This window comes from Melanerpes formicivorus, unplaced genomic scaffold, assembly GCF_026170545.1.
Source record: "Melanerpes formicivorus ecotype bairdi unplaced genomic scaffold, bMelFor1.0.p_v2 SCAF_8, whole genome shotgun sequence".
NCBI lineage: Eukaryota > Metazoa > Chordata > Aves > Piciformes > Picidae > Melanerpes > Melanerpes formicivorus.
Window position 1 is genome coordinate 23,132,664 of NW_027142360.1, and position 17,221 is coordinate 23,149,884.

General features: G+C 45.7%; 1 protein-coding gene across 1 annotated transcript; it reads right to left on the reverse strand.

Annotated features, from left to right (window-relative positions):
- Positions 1-553: 553 nt before the first annotated feature.
- MGP (matrix Gla protein) lies at positions 554-6,354 on the reverse strand. The gene is made up of 5 exons (XM_068142698.1): positions 6,276-6,354; positions 4,222-4,372; positions 3,426-3,461; positions 2,241-2,316; positions 554-926 (listed from the first exon to the last, which is right to left on the reverse strand). Exons 2-5 carry the CDS (start codon positions 4,280-4,282, stop codon positions 788-790), a joined length of 312 nt encoding a protein of 103 aa, XP_067998799.1. The 5' UTR covers positions 4,283-4,372; positions 6,276-6,354; the 3' UTR covers positions 554-787.
- Positions 6,355-17,221: the final 10,867 nt, after the last annotated feature.

Below are 17,221 nucleotides of genomic sequence, written 5' to 3' on the forward strand. Positions count from 1 at the left end.
CCTCTTCACCTTTGGTTTCTGCAGCTTTCTAACATTACCAGAATCAGTTCCAAATGGAAGTAAGGAAACATGAGCAAAGTCTGGGCCATACGCTCCTTTCTACAGGAGCAACCTACATCAGGACCTGAATGCAGCTGGATAAACAAGATGCAGTTTACAGGCTTGGTTTTTTGTCCCTAACTCATGCTTTAACTTTGCTTTTAAGATCAAAAACAGCACCTTCTAAATGTTGTTTCCCCAAGGACAAAATATACTGTGGATTTAATTTCCAAGAGGTGAATCTCATCCCTGCCTTCTGAACACCACACCATTTTAAGATGCCTTAAGGCTGGGATCTGAAATTTGCCAGTGATCTCCGAAAGCAGCCACTCATGGTCTCTGGCACACAGACATTGCAGTCTGGTACTGGCTGCCTTTTTTTCCCCTTTTCTTTCTTTCCATAATTCACACCAGCTTCTGTGATAAACAAACTCAGCTTCTTCATGGAAAATCACAGAGACACCCCACACACACACTCTTCCCCCCCCCCAAAATACTGTGATTCATGAGAAGATAGTATCAAACCAGCAATTTATTGTGCAGTAAACACCCACATCCTGAACTCTATCTGATCTCTGCTACATCAGCTCAGCCCTAATTAACACAGGGTAGGAAACCATGGCTACGTGGGAGAGAAGCAGCAGGCAGGATAACATACAGGGACACAAGCAACTATGTTTCAGAGCAGATTTGTTTCTGTTTCTTGATACCCCAGGCTCCAGGCCCCAGAGTGGAGACAGGTCAGCTTTTATTTAGTTCTCCTCCTGTCAAAATAGTGCCTGTAAGCAGCACCATAGCCACGGTACAAAGAGTACTGTTTGCAGGGGATGTAGTCTTCGCAGATCTCCCTCTGACGTTCCCGGGGCGCCTTAACACGCTCCCTGATCCTGCACAAGTAAGGAAGGTTAGAGGTTAGTGCTGTCATCTTAAATAGCTGCCCATAGCCCTTCCCTGCCTTACCACCCTGTGGTGGGTTGAAATTTCCCACCCCTTCTCCACCCACCCCCACTCACCCCCCCTCAACATTAAATTTGCCAGCCCAGCCCAGTTGGAAGCAAATGAAAGCTGTGTTTACAGGCAAAACTAGAATCTACAATGGAATGCAATGAATATGTACAAATATACAACATTTACAGGTGTTTACAATTAATAAACAGCACAAGAACCCCCCTGGTCAAAGACCACCAGGGTTAAGGGTCCATCACCAGGCTCCCTCACCCAGCAACCAAGCTCTTACTTAGCACTCTACCTTCTGTGTTCACTGCACCCAGGGGAACCATGGGATTACAGCTGGAACATTTTGCCTCCTCAGGTAATCTTTTACTTGAGGACTAAGTAGGGTGGTGGGTAGAGGGGGGTGGTTCCTGTCTCAAGCTGAGGTACTCTCCACAGTCCCCCTAGCCTGCTGTCTTCAGCTCTTCTACTCTTCCCCAAATCCATGCATGGAACAAAGATCTTAAACAACTGGCAAAGGGTCACCTGCTACTGCAGAGAAGCTTTGCCTTGACACTTCACTAAGTTGATTCCTGTGCTTCAGGCTTTATCTTCATAAGCCCTCCATAGGCAGGAAACTGCCTATATCTGCATTTTATAGATGAGAAGAGGAGGTCCCCAGATGGCCTTTTGATTTAGAAAAGATCATGCAAATTCTGCCTGAGATGTGAGGACTGGAACAAGACCTCAAACTGAGCTTCCCTTGTGACTCTCCTCCTGGGGTTGGAATCTTGGCAGGCATCTCACATTGCTAATTGCTGTCTAGAACTACCAGAAAGGTGGTTGTAGCTGGGAGGGGGTTGGTCTCTTCTCCCAGGCAATGAGGACCAGAACAAGAGGACACAGTCTCAAGCTGTGCCAGGGGAAGTTTAGGCTTAAAGTGAGGAGAAAGTTCTTCACAGAGAGAGTTGTTAGCCATTGGGATGTGCTGCCCAGGGAGGTGGTGGAATCACCATCCCTGGAGGTGTTCAAGAGGGGATTGGATGTGGCATTTGGTGCCAATGTTTAGTAGTCATGAGGTGTTGGGTCACCAGCTGGACTTAATGATCTTTGAGGTCTTTTCCAACCTTATTGGTTCTATGATTCTATGATTGAGAGAGGGGCTAAGGCTTCTCAGAAGTCACCATGACTGCCACTCCTGATACCACACTGTCCTTCACAGTGAAAGACCTCTCCTCACTCTCATCCTTAGTGAGGCCATACCATACCTCTCCTGAGAGATGGCTTCCAGCCTCGCATCAGCTTGTATGAAGTCATTGGCCCTTCGCCTGCTGATGAAGGGATCTGGGAAGGCAAGCATTTGTTCAGATGAGCTAATGCACTTTTTCAAGGCCAGATTTCAACAAAGGCTAGCTTCCACATTTGTAACAGCCTCCCTGTCCCTCCCTCCCAAGATCTGTTAATGTTCTCTGCTGTCCAACCCTCTGGTTTGTGCACAGGCTTTTCCTCTGGCTTATGCAGCCTGCGCAAGGGAAGGGCACATGCTGCTCTGGGTCTGCTATTACTCAAGCCACCCAGAGGAAAGCCATTATGATTTTACTGCCACAGTCCCTCTAAGTGAGCGGAGCTTGGCCAGGCGGCCTGGGCACACTCAGCAGAATTACCAGGACTGTGAAATTACAGGAAGGGCATTGTTAAAGTCTATCTGCTTCCAAAGTTAAGGCAGTCACTGTGCAGTCTGTGTGGCAGCTTTGGACTGAATTGCCTGAAGGTCCTTTCCATCCTTTTTTGAGAAACATCACAGTACCACTGCAGAGTTCAGGAGTCTGTGGGTGCCTGGTACCAGCTCCCACAAGGGCCTTTGTGCCCCTGACTAACTGCTTTGTGAAGTCTTTCTTTCGGATGATGTAATATATTTTTCGTTTCAATCCATCTGTTCTCTAACTTCTCCAGGATATTGCTTGCTCCAGAGTGAGAATCTCCACCCTCTCATGCTTCTCCTGTGACACTACAACAAAAGAATCCCTCCTGCCCACACATTCCACCTGCTTCTTCCAAGGTGCTAAGAGTAAGGCTCTCCCTGTCCCTGGGAGAGAAGAAATCAGATCACTGGCTCCTGCAGAACCTTTTCTCATGCTCATCCTGAAGGTTTTTGAGCAACATCCTTTTCTAGTATCAATCTGTTTTAGGTGCATGAAGCAGGGAACTAAGCTCATGACTTTTTGGTTTCCAATTCTCACTGTACTCTGTGCACAACAGTGGTATGTACTTGTGCCCAAACATGTGGAGTCTTTTTTTCAGCTCTTCCTTTTCACCCTGAATCTCCATCAGTCAGTAAATTCGGTTTGCCTGGGTTGAGTGGTTCTGCCTGTTTAACCCTACAGTAAGGAAATGGTCTTGAAGATGTCTGTAGCACACTTGAAATTCAAGAAAACAGTAAAGCAGTCTCTTACTGAGATACTCGTGGGATTCCATGCTCTCATGGGACTCTGGGGGGAAAAGAAGAACAAAACATGTGGTAAGACACCACTGATGGCATTTACAATCTTTCACACACCACAGATCAATAGAACATGAACACACAAACCAGAGAAGCCAGGTTTAAAAGGGAAAGAAAAGGATCAGTGGTGTGGCCTAGCATTTATATGAGGAGTTTAGGGGGGTTAGGCAAAGGGTGAATGGAGCTACCTGGTGTCTTTGCCAGGGCTTCAAGGCTTGTGCTTGGTCTTCTAGTGTGTGAGTCTCAAGTACAGCTCCTCACTTTCATGTTCCTGACAGCATGGTGGATGTGATACCTGCTTACCTTCAAAGCCTGCCATTCTTAGAGAATGGATTAGCATAAGGAGATGTGCTTGACTCTTGCATGAAACAGCATCATAATTCCATCAGTATGGAAAAGCAGCTGGTAGCACAAAAGGAGAGAGGGAAGTCTCCCCCTTAACAAGGAAGAACTAAGAATAATAACTCATATTGCAGTCCAGACAACAGAGAGGCAGGAGGAAGAACAATCTGCAAGGTGAGATGGAACAGAGAAGAAGGGCCTGAAGCACCTTGGACCACAAATTGCAATGACTGGAGCTGGCAGTTCTGGAGTAGGGCTATGAGGATCTGACCCAAGGGAAGAAAAGCAGGCAAGGAATCAAGGTAAGAGGGTAGAAGAAACAAAGCTGAATAAAAAATGTCTGTACAGACCCAAACATGTCTGCAGGCTTGGAGTTATCACTCTATCCATCAAAAAGGGTCACCTACCATAGCAAGTAGCAGCCATCACCAAGACAGCCAACAGTGTAAAGATGATGAGAGTACGCATTGTGCCAGTGCAGGGAGGAATCTCTCAGTCTTTCTCTCTCTCTGTGTCTCACACTCTTCCCACTGAGGGCAGCTGGAGATCCTGGGACGCCTGCAAAATTAGCACTGAAATGTTTATTATGAAAACAGAGCTAGGAATACACCCATGAAAAAGCCTGGGAAAGGCAATGGCTGTCTGGTACAAACTCTTTACGGAGCCATTACAAAACATCCTCTATAAGCAGACTGAATCAGGTTTTCAGGAAGGAGAGGGCATGCCCTATTTCTCTTCCAGTTCATGGCTGGGGGCCATAATTTGCAGGCAAGCATGTCACCAACACTCCATGACCAGAAAAGCTGGCCTGCATAAGTGGAAGGAATTTCAGGGGCTGCCAGAAACTCAGAGGGAGAGGTGTGTGTTGATCCCAAATGTAAATGTTTGCCTTCCTCATTTCTCCTCTGATCTGCCCTCTTTGCCCTCACCATCCTCTGTTTGGATACTCTCATCCCAGACTGTTCTGTCAGCTTTGCCGATGGAGTAGTGGAGAATGAGGCTTCCAACATTCCCTCCCCACTTGCTCCCCCTCCCTCCAGTTGGCCTCCACTGTGGTCCCAGTCTGTCAGCTGTCAGAGGAAGAATCCAACCCTACTGCCCCTTCCCCTCTCCTACTTTACTGCTCCAGAAGTGACAAGCAGCAGCCTAGAAGGATCTCTTCTGCTGGAAAGATCATGATTTTTCCACTGAGCTGATAGCAGCTCTCAGAACTTTGCATTACTCTGAGCTTTACATCTTCCCCTTTCCTTACCAAACTCATGGCCCTTCTCTGAAGCCTATGCTCTCTGAGAGACAAATAGAGGAGGGCCTTCAGCTTCAGACCAAAAAGAAAGAATTGCATTTCTTCCCCAATCATCCCACTTCACACAGAGAGCAGCTCAAATCTTCACCATCTATGCCCCTGCACACCATCTATGCCTCTGCACACCATCTATGCCCTGCCCATTTATTGCTTAGACTGAGATGAGGATATGCTGCGGCAGAAGCCAGAAATTTGCTATAGACACAAAGTCAGAGGAGAACTGAGGCTTTTCTGCTGTCCTCCATCCCCTGCCACTCCAGCTGCTTCAAGGGAATTCTCTGTACTGGGATTGTTTGCATTCCTTAGAGCCCACAGTTTTGGAGTTAAATATTGAATGTGGATTTTATAGGTTTTTCTGAATGTCTTATACGCTCTGGGAGTGTATAAGGGAGGCTTGAAGGAGAGGCTGAAGGAGAGACCCCAATGGGAAAGCAGTGGTGCACAAAGAGGAATACTTTGAAATGATGGTGAGGCCACACTGGGAAACTCCAAGACACTTTCCAGCCAAACCTTCTTTGTTTATCTACACCCAGGGCAGAGTCCTTGGCTCCCTGGAAGATTTTGCTGTCATTTCAGAGGACTCCAGTCCCAGAATACCTGGAGCATACCCTGCCCATCAACCACTGGAGAAGAGCCAAACCCACCACTTTAACCCAAATGTTTCATTTTTCACCAGTTAGGCAATGCATTTTCCAAGGGATGAATGAACATGCCAGCCTCATAGCCTTATGCCAACAAATAGCTTTTGGGGAATATTGTCCCTTGCAAAAGTGCATCTCCTTTCTACTCCCACTGCACTCCATATTTCTCCAGCAGACATCTCCCCTCCCTGGCATCAGTGAGCTACCCCAAAGGTAACACAGCCCACAGCACAGTGAGTCCAATCCCCCTGCTTTCCAGCAGCATTCACTGGTTAGTAATACAGAAAGAGGAGCTGAGATTAATTGCCTGCAAACACTGGGAACATATCTGCAGTCCCCCAAATAAAGAGGAGATCAGAAAAAGCAGCCCTCTGACCTGTCTCCTGCTGGAGCAGAGAATCACAATGTTAGACATGCCATAGCAACCACTCCTAATACTTTTCAGCTGTGAAGCACCAGAAAGGCATTAATCATGAGCAGCTGTCCAGGCAAAGCAAGGCAGTCCCTGCATACTCACTAAGCTGTCGCTTCCCCACCAGCCTGCAGCTCTTGTCTGAGGGGGCAGCTCTCCCAGCGTCCAGGACCTTGGACTGAAGAAGTGGGACCTTTTATTTATCAGCATTGATTTATGACTCCTCCCCTCTTCAGTCTCCTACTCTCGATCCACCCTCAGGCTACAACCTTCTCCAGCAAAAACACCTTCTGCTCACAGCCAGGAAACCAACAACCTCAAAGAACTGAGCCAAGAGGGAGAGGCTGAAGGAGACACCAGGGACTAGTAGGGGCACAGCCACATCCAGGCTGCCTTTCTGTGCCCAGGAGCAGTGAGTGAGCCGAGGTCTGAGCATGAGATTCAGTCTCTCTCTTTGCAGCAAGACATCCCTTCTCTTACACCCTCTCCTTCCTTAGCCATACTCTAATTAGAGTCACACTGCTGGCCAGTGTACCTGCTCTTCCATGGGGACCAGGCAGCCAGGAGTCTTCTCCCATCTTCTTTCATACTCCTTTTGCAACTGTCTGATCCCTCATCCTAAAAGCAAGCTAAAGCTGGATTGCAAACTCATATAACAAAGGAGTCTGCTTTTGGAGACAGCTCTGAAACCTCCCGAAGTGACAAACTGTGAGGCAAAGAGCTGGCTTACACAAACCCAAGTCCGTAAGATGCAGCCTCACGACTAACACCAGACCCACAACAGTGCTGGCCAATAAATCAGACAACCCAGGACATGTGCTTGCTGAACTGGGCTATTGGGCTTCTGGTCTTGCCTACGCTTGAGCCAAGAATACACACATATCATGCTGGGATGCTGAACCAGTGTGAGTAGCAATCTGCTGCAGTGCTCTCCGAGATCCACTGCTTGTGCACACCCAGCATGGGTGCTGGAAGGTCCAGTCCTTAAGTAAGGGTAGGCACAGCATGAAAGACTGACCTCAGCAGAGGTGAGATGGAGGAGATGGGCAGCTGCAGAGGTTAAGAAAGAAAACCCATCACATCTGTTCACTAACCAAACAGCTGGTGAATGTGGCTTGTCTGGTCCAGGAAAAGATCAAACGTGGCTACCAGAGCTACCAGGATGATTAAGGGACTGCAGCACTGCCCTGTGAGGAGAGGCTAAGAGACCTGGGGCTCTTTAGTCTGGAGAAGACTGAGAGGGGATTTAATAAATGTTTATAAATATCTGAGGGCTGGGGGTCAAGAAAGAGGGGCCAGACTCTGCTCAGTTGCACCCTGTGATAGGACAAGGGGCAATGGATATAAGCTACAGCACAGGAGTTTCTACCTCAACATGAGGAGGAACTTCTTTATTGTGAGGGTGACAGAGCACTGAAATAGGCTCCCCAGAGAGGTTGTGGAGTCTCCTTCTCTGGAGACTTTAAAGGTCCATCTGGATGTGTTCCTGTGTGACCTGTGGTAGATTCTATGGTCCTGCTCTGGCAGGGGGGTTGAACTCGGTGATCTTCAGAGGTTCCTTCCTACCCCTCACATCCTGTGATCCTGTGGCCTGACTTACAGCCTTGTTTGCAAAATGAAAATGATGGCATAACAGTGGAGTTAAAGAACCACCAAATGACTGGGACAGGGCTGGTGGGATTTTCTGGGCTTCTATAGGACACCTTGTCACCTCACAGCCAACACATGCATTTTTGATCTATGTGCTTTTGCCCAGGTCCTGTCCAAGGGGGGGATCTTTAGCTCCTGCTGTGCTCAATGAGTTTGGGAAAAGTTCACTCCTACATGCCCACGGCAGGGGGGATGGAACTAGATGATCCTTGTGGTCCCTTCCAACCCTGAATGATACTATGATACCTATGGCAACAATGTGCTGTGTCATCTGTGTCTTCCTGCAAGCAGCTCTTGGCTCTCAAAACCCAGGAACAGCAACACTGAGCTGTCCTCAAGGTATAGGGCATATAGTTATGAGCCACCTTTGAAAACAGGTGCAAACAGGAGGACATGTCTTACCCTCTTTTAACACCTTTCAGGGACAGTTGGATATCAGACCTGAGACATGCTGAAGCCTGAAAGAAATCAGGAGCCAGAAGATCTTACTGTCCTCATCTACCTAGACAGTGGAAAAGCTTTGGCCCCAGTCCCATCTGGCAAGTTATGAGGGAGAAAGTGGGCATTAAAGCCAAAATTGTGAGATGGTAAGGAACCAGACAAATGAGGCAGAAGCTTGAGCAGTGGAAGGGAGAAAGGCTGAGAAATTCCTACTTGAATTTCCCTTGGGATTATTTTTACTGATTACTGCCATCAAGGAAATATTTGTTGAGCAAGTTTGTTGATAACACAAAGCAAGAAAGCAACATCAGTGGAAAAGAGGCCTGAGTGGAGAAAAAGGATGACCTTGAAAGCTGGAGTAACTGGAACAGGGTAATGTACAATAGTGCTGAGGCAAGGTCTTCCACGAGGACTAGCAGGAAGAATCCTGCTGTAAATTAAGAGCTCATAAAAGGAAAGTAAAAGAGGAACAAAAGGAATGATTATGAAGCAATGATCCTAGAAGTGATCACAGATAAAGACTATCAGCTCTGTGACACAGTGGAGTGCCCAATCCCAGGCTGCCCAGAGTACCAACCAACTGGACTCACCCTCACTTTGCTCCTGTGTTTTAGGACGCAAGTCAGTCAACCACCACATGGTCTAGGGCTTAGGATGTGATTTCTCAACACGATAAACAAGTGCTTTTTTGGAAGAACTAGTTCTGCAGCACATGAGAAAACAAGAACTTTATTTTCACTTTTTCATTTGGTCCTAAGTAACACCTGGGAACTGATCCAAGAAGCAAGTATAATTGAGCCACTAAGTGACAGTCTCTGAGTATCCACAATATAATTAAAGTCAACAAGCTCATGGAATAAATCGTGCTGAAAACTAGCAGACTGACACTAAGCTTTAGAGAGGGAGATGTGGGGGTTTTTTTTAAACACAGGAGCTAGTCAAAAGGCTAAGAAATAAAAATAAACAGAACACATTTCAGACGTTTAGAGAACTTGATCCCCATCTCTGAACCTGTGTTAGCTCTGGCAGCAAAGTCACTTAGTTACCCAAAATTAACCCTAAAACAAGTTCAAAAACCTAGTTCAGTCTGGGAGGAAACACAGATTTTATTATTTCAAAAGTAGATTTTCAAAGGTTGAAAGAGTAAAAGAAAGGAGAATAGAATAGCTTGAGTTGGAAGGGACATCAAACTCCCCTGCCATGAGCAGGGACACCTTCCACTAGGCCAGGTTGCTCAAAGCCTCATCCAGCCTGGTCTTAAACAATTCCAGGGATGAGGGATCCACTTCTCTGGACAACCCATTCCAAAGTCTCACCACCCTCACAGTAAAGAACTTCTTCCTAATGTCTAATCTAAATCTACCCTGGTCTAGTTTAAAACCATTGCTCCTTATCCTATCCATGTGTCCTTACAAATAATCCCTCCCCAGCTTTCTTGTAGGCCTCCTTCAGGTACTGGAAGACTACTATAAGGTCTCCTCAGAGCCTTGTCTTCTACAAGCTGAACACCCTCAGCCTGTCCTTGTAGAAGAGGTGCTTCAGATCATCTTTGTGCCCTCCTCTGGACCCTCTCCAACAGATCCATGTCCTTCTTGCGTTGGGGGCTCCAGAACTGGATGCAGTACTCCAAGTGGGGTCTCACAAGAGCAGAGTAGAGGGGCAGAACCACCTCCCTCTTTTCATGAGCCCAGTTAAATCGTTTAAAACATTTAGTTTAGTTTCAACTCTTTGGTTTAAAATCTTTAAACTATTTCAATTCAGAGATTAGTGGCCAGACACAACCTCCCAGCAAGTCTGTGGAGTTGTGATCCTCAAAGCTACTCCTTGCAATCTACCAGACTTCAAAATTAAGCCCAGTGTCCTGGAAAAAAAAATGCAGTCTGGGTATAAATAGAGGAGCATTTGGGGTCAGCAGTACAGTTCAGTGGGAACTTACTGCTCTCCATTTCAGCTTCCTGCAAAAAGTGAGCCTGGCTCAAGCCTTCAGCTCCAATATTCAGCATTCTCCATGGGATGTCATTAAGTTGCCTTAAAGACTGACTCTTTCTGGCCAGGACTTCCCAGAACAGCTGTGCTTGGCTGAAACAATGAAAAAAAATAAAACAATAAAAAGAGATTACTGGTAACAGGAAGTTCACGAGCACAGAAGACTAAAATATCACAAAAGCCAGACCAAGGTTATTTGATTCACTGAATAGAGCAACCAAAGCACTCAGATCTAAGAGCTAACTCTGTCCTTTCCTTTGGCTTCACCTCTCTCCACCCACACATCCACATGCACTGATCAGCCTATTTCTCTTGCTGTCTGGGAAGGAAGGAAGAGAGGATAATGTTAATATTATTTGGATGTTTCAAAAACTGGCAGGGGCTCCTGTGTTGGGATGAAATAATCCATATAAGTAACTAGAGTTGCTTGTACTTCAAATACCTTGAGCAAGCAAAAAGTCTGAACTCTGACTGTCAAAAACAGGGCATGCTTCTGGGTTGCACTCTTACGGGAAAGGGGGGTAGAAATGCAGCCTCCTTTTCCACTCCCATCCCCCTGACTTCAACACATGAGCACAGAAATGTCTCGACCTGATTCATTCTTTGGGATCAGAGGAGATGAGATTTATCTGCCTTGTTTCCTGTCCAGGCATGCAGAAAGATAAGCAAGCAGCTGTGGTTCCACTCCTCTCATCCATTCAGTAAATAAAAAAATAAATAGCAGTAATGCCTCTGTGTTTTTCAGTAACAAGCTTAGCATTTGAGATCCAAACATCCACTGATCCTTGTGAAACCAAGATTGGGCTGAAATGTTTCTGCTCTCTCTTGAATACAGGAGGGACACTGAAATATTTACAAGCATCTCCATAGTGTTATGTGTGTTTCTTTGTTCTGTCCCAGGGTCAGTATCTAGAGTATCATAAATTTTGTCTCTAGTGAGTAAATATTTTTTTCTGTGGCATGCCAAGCCCCTGGTCTTGGCCTCTGATGTCAATACCTGACAGAGTTCAAAGGAAAGCTAAGGGGTGGGGGAAATGTATGATACCCAGTTAATTGTGAAATGCTGTTTGTGGTGAGAAGAAAGAGATTGTTATTCCTTGAAGCACAAAACCAGATTACTCTTATCTTCCTGTGCATAGCTACAAATTATATTACTGCTCCTAACATCACATGCCAGCCAAGTCATTTGACATGATGACCTTCCTTAGTAATGCATCTCATACACTAGTTCTACATTCTTTGGGTCTGTCCCTGTTTATTTGTATAAACTTTGACAACTGATTGTTTTCATCAAGAAATTTTAGAATAGAATAGAATAGAATAGAATAGAATAGAATAGAATAGAATAGAATAGAATAGAATAGAATAGAATAGAATAGAATAAGTAGAACAGAACAGAATTAACCAGGTTGGAAAAGACCTTTGAGATCATCCAGTCCGACCTATCACCTTACACCATCTAATCAACTAAACCATGGCACTAAGCACCCCATCCAGTCTCTTCCTAAACACCTCCAGGGATGGTGACTCCATCACCTCCCTGGGCAGCACATTCCAATGGCCAATCTCTCTTTCTGTGAAGAACTTCTTCCTAATAACCAGCCTAAACCTCCCCTGGTGCAGCTTGAGACTGTGTCCTCTTGTTCTGGTGCTGGTTGCCTGGGAGAAGAGACCAACCCCCATCTGGCTACAAGCTCCCTTCAGGTAGTTGTAGACAGCAATAAGGTCTCCCCTGAGCCTCCTCTTCTCCAGGCTAAGCAACCCCAGATCCCTCAGCCTCTCCTCACAGGGCTGTGCTCCAAACCCCTCCCCAGCTTTGTTGCCCTTCTCTGGACACCTTCCAGCAACTCAATATCTTTCCTAAACTGAGTGGCCCAGAACTGGACACAGGATTCAAGGTGTGAGTTTGTCTTCCTATAAACCAGGAAAGATTTTGAAAAGGGAAAGAAAAGATAGATCAGATCAGCTTTTATTGCTTTTCAATTAGTTGCTTGGTTTTCCTAAAGCAGCACTAGAATCCAGAAGGCACCACTTGAGCAGGGATGTTTTTGCCATTAGTGGTCATAATTTCCTTTAAATTATAGAAGAAGCAATTAAAAAAAATAGTAGAAGTGGAGAGCAAAGAAGAGGTCTGGATGAGAAAGCCCTAGGAAGAAAGGCATAAGAAGGGCTACAAGACCAGCATGTATTGATGGCACTTAGATAAGCAGATCATTAAGATCCCAACATATTGAGAAACACATCCTCTGGACACCCAGATGGGGAAAACCAAAGCACAGTTTAAAATATGCTCTAAAATAAAGGCCAGAGTAAACCTAAGACTTAATAAAAGGACAGAATGAAATCATAAGTGATGATGATGATGATAAAATAAAGAACAAGACTGAGCCAAGATGCTTGAATAAGGAGACAAAAGGTGTTCAGACCTAATGATACCCAGAGGTGGGAAAAGATGGAGACACAAAAGACTACAGTCACTGCCAGCTCCTGAAGGATGCAAAAGATGCATCTAAAAATGAGCATTTCATGGTCAAACTTAGAGAAACACAGAAGACACAATGAGGACCCCAGCCCCTGTGATTGCAAGGAAACCAAAGGGTATGAACAAATGCATCCTGGTGCTTGTGAGTGTGTGGTTATGAGAGTGTTACTCTGAGTCAGTGAAATTAGTGTGGCTGAAGGACAGACTGAAGGAGTTGGGGCTGTTCAGTCAGGAGAGGAGAAGGCTCCGAGGAGACCTACTTGTGGCCTTCCAGTATCTGAAGGGGGCTACAAGAAATCTGGGGAGGGACTTTTTAGGGTGTCAGGGAGTGATAGGACTGGGGGGAATGGGAAAAAAAAAACAATAGAAATGGGCAGATTCAGATTGGATGTCAGAAAGAAGTTCTTCCCCATGAGGGTGGTGAGACACCGGCACAGGTTGCCCAGGGAGGTGGTTGAGACCCCATCCATGGGGGTTTTTAAGGCCAGGCTGGATGTGGCTGTGAGGAAACTGATCTAGTGTAAGGTGTCCCTGCCCATGGCAGGGGGATTGCAAGTGGGTGATCCTTGAGGTCCCTTCCAACCCTAACAATTCTATGATTCTATCTTTCCTATTTTTCCCTCCACACATGATAAAGGATGGCATTTTAAAACTGAACACAGGTACCAAAACCCACACAAAACCACATGCATGAGTTCTATATCACTCCTAGCAGTTGCATAGAGCTTTTTCTATAGCAGGACCGTTCTTTAAAGACTTTTGCCAACAAAGGCACTTTTGTTCTTCCTGGGCTTTAACTGGTGTGGTTTTTTCTCCCCCACTCTGTTCTAGTAATGGGATCTATTTGCAATACTTCCTGACATCAACTGGGCTGTTATTATTTGAGATTTCTCTCCACATTGTCTTCCACCTACCATCCTGTCTGCACTGGAAAATGTTACTGGATGTTTATCAGCAAAACACTGCATGAGTCACATGTTGGGTACACAAGAATTTACAGCCCTGCTGGCTGGCTGAACCTCAGATTGATGAGGACACTGAAGCAAGCATTGTATTAGAATCTCTGCTGTGCATATTTTATCTACCAAACAGCTGTACACCTCTGTAAAACAAGCCTGCTCCCATGTGCAACTAAGCTCGAATGACAGAGCAAAGCAGTTGCCAATGGCAGCTGCATATCCAAGCAAGCAAACTGAAATCTTGATATCCTGAGGCCCATCTCAGGACCCTGGTGTCTCCACTCTCCATTTGGGAGCATTTTAGGGCAGAGAACACATTGCCACTCCTCACATCCCCACCTCCCTGCTGTTAGTAGGAGCTTTTGTCAGTGACCTGAGGAACAGGGATCCTTGGGAATTTAAATGGGTGTTGGGGCTGAAGCAGGCAAAGGTACTTGTTGGGAAAGAGAGGCCTTCCCCACACATGCCACCTATCCATGCCATGTCTGCCACAGAGAAATTCACTGGCAGATTTACTTTATTAAACACTAGAAGCCAATCACTTCAGGGACTTTGAGTTTGCAAGGTTGGTGGATTGCCAGCACAAGCACAGATGTTCAGCTAGCCTCAGCCCAAATCAAAAATAAACATCCCACATGAATACTCAAGAAGGGGCCACAGAGGTGAGTGGGAGAGCACTGACACCATTCAAGGCAGTGGGCATGGGGCAAGAAGCAGCTCCACAGCAGCTTATCTTGGAAGGGTTGAGGGTCCCAGCAAGGATATGAGGGCATGTTATGAGCAGGAGCATAGGACCCCTGGCATAACAAAGCTAACAATGTAGCTTTGGGGACTTTCCCCTTCTGCCCAACACCTAGTCTCACAAAATCAGTAGCACCACAATACCTTAGAGACCATTACTCTGCTGCCAGATGTGTGAGCAGGTGGAAGGGGGGACGAGACAAGCCAACACAAAAAACATCTAATTTCTATAGGAACAAACACAGAAATAATCCAGCCCTGCAATGTGAAATGCTGCTAAAGCAATTTCTCAAGTCCTAAACACCCAAAATTTATTATGAAAAGGAGGAGTTTATTGTACTAGATCACAGAGCCAGACCTGCCAAGGACTCAGCTGAAATACCAATTACAGGAGTCAGAGACCAAGCAGAAACCTTTGAGTGAACAGGGCCCCAGGGCAAGGCAGCTAATCCATTCCCCTGTGCTGCTGAAGTCTTGCTCCTCTTTGTTCTCCATTAGTGGAGCATATTTGTTCTCTTTAAAAGGGAGTGCCTGGGGTGCTTGCAGTGTGGCAGGGACCTTCCCTTGGGAGAAGCAGGGTTATGCAAGGGGCAGAGGGGCAAAAAGGTAAATAAAATCATAGCAAAGGTCAGAGAGCCTGTGACTGGCACAGAGACAGTGAGCCAGAAAGGAGTAAGAGAGTCCAAGTAGAGACAGCCCTATCCTGGAGTCTGAGAAGGCCACTGTGGAGTGGTTTGTACCCTTGAAAGTCTCCATACTGCTGAGCAGACAACAAGGTGGAAAGAAAAGACCCTGGTTTAGGATACTGAGGACAATCCTAAAGGAATGATTCTTAGGTCACCTATTCCTGGCTGCTTCTCAGCAGGAGGATTGTATCTTTCCAGAGTGCTTTGCATCTCTATGCAGAGAGTTATCAGGTCACACAGGAGACACCAAAGGCTGCCATTTCCATGTCATTTCCATACTGCCAGGATGGAAGCAGTTGGAAGACCTATTAATTGCTTCAGCATCCAGACAACATCCTAGATGACAGAAGACTGATGACCATTTAAAGATGGTTGATTCTTTGATACAAGCATCTCTACCTCAGTTACAGCATCAGAAACAGCCATAACCTATTTACCTTTCACTTCAGCAATCCCTCCCTTGCTGCAATGCCACTGTCTGGTCAAAACTAAAAGGTACCAAGCAGGGGGTGCTCATCCACATTTTCCTCTGATCTGCCATAGCTGTATTTTTTAATATGTAAAGACATAGTCTTAATAAATCATGTTAAATAAAACTATTATTATGAATAATGCAACTAATGTTAAAACATTTACTATGCATAATCATCTTCCTAATATATTCTTAATAAAATATTTTCTCTTTACTGCCAGAATGTCAGTTGGGGAGAAAGCCTCTAAACATTACTACAAGGCCAACATGCTCTAGTTGCAGATGTCCCTGCTTACTGCAAGGGAGTTGGACTAGGTTTGGAGCACAAGCCCTGTGAGGAGAGGCTGATGCAGCTGGGGTTGCTTATCCTGAAGAAGAGGAGGCTCAGGGGAGACTTTATTGCTGTCTACAGCTACCTGAAGGGAGGTTGTAGACAGGTGGGGGTTGGTCTCTTCTCCCAGGCAACCAGCACCAGAGCAAGAGGACACAGTCTCAAGCTGCACCAGGGGAGGTTTAGGCTGGATGTTAGGAAGAAGTTCTTCACAGAGAAAGAGAGATTGACCATTGGAATGTGCTGCCCAGGGAGGTGGTGGAGTCACCATCACTGGAGGTGTTTAGGAAGAGACTGGATGGGGGTGCTTGGTGCCATGGTTTAGTTGATGAGACAGTGTTGGATGATAGGTTGGACTTCATGATCTCAAAGGTCTTTTCCAACCTGGTTAATTCTATTCTATTCTATTCTATTCTATTCTATTCTATTCTATTCTATTCTATTCTATTCTACTCTACTCTACTCTACTCTACTCTACTCTAAATATTGACTATAGATCATACAAAAAGATGGTTTGACTAGATGACCTTTAAAGCTCCCTTCCAACCCAAACCATTTCATGATTCATGAAGATGTGGTCTGAAATCCAGAAGACTCAGGGATCCAAAAGAGCACTGCAGCTGCATTGCAAAAGCCACATGGCAAGGGAGAGCATTCCCCATTGGCCTCCACAACGATAAAGCAGCTCCTCCAGGAGAAAAGGTCTCACTGGCAAGGAGAGAGAGATGGAGAGAGAAAGCAATGATCCAGAACCGTTCAGCTATGCCAAACTAGAGCAATCAAACAAGGCAGCCTTTGTTTCATGCCAAACCCCTGCCACTTCAATATAAAAAATAGCCATTTGGAGTCACAGGGAGACAGATGAAGGGTGAAGAGCAAGTGTGGCCATGTGGCTCAGGTTCAGGAGGTCTGGAGATCCGAGTTCTTCCTCCAGCTCTGCCTACAGGCTTTCTCAACAGTCTGGGCTAAGTTGCTGTCTGTCTCTTCTCTTTCTCAGCCAAAGAACAGAAAGAATTGGCCAAGGAAAATAAGGTTGAGTGCAATGGGAAATCATAAAAGAACCTAGGGTCAACACCCACGTGGAATTCCAAAATGCCAAAGAATACTCAGAGCACAACAGACTTCTATTTGAAACATCACATTTTTATTTTAAAACACAATCTTTTTTTGGCATACAACCCTCTATTATTCAGTGGGTAAGAAAAGAGATGAAGAGTATGTCTTGGGGTGATTTTTCCACTGATCCCAGTAACTAATGAGCACAAAACATAAACTAGGAAAACTGCAAGACCCTGCCCTACTC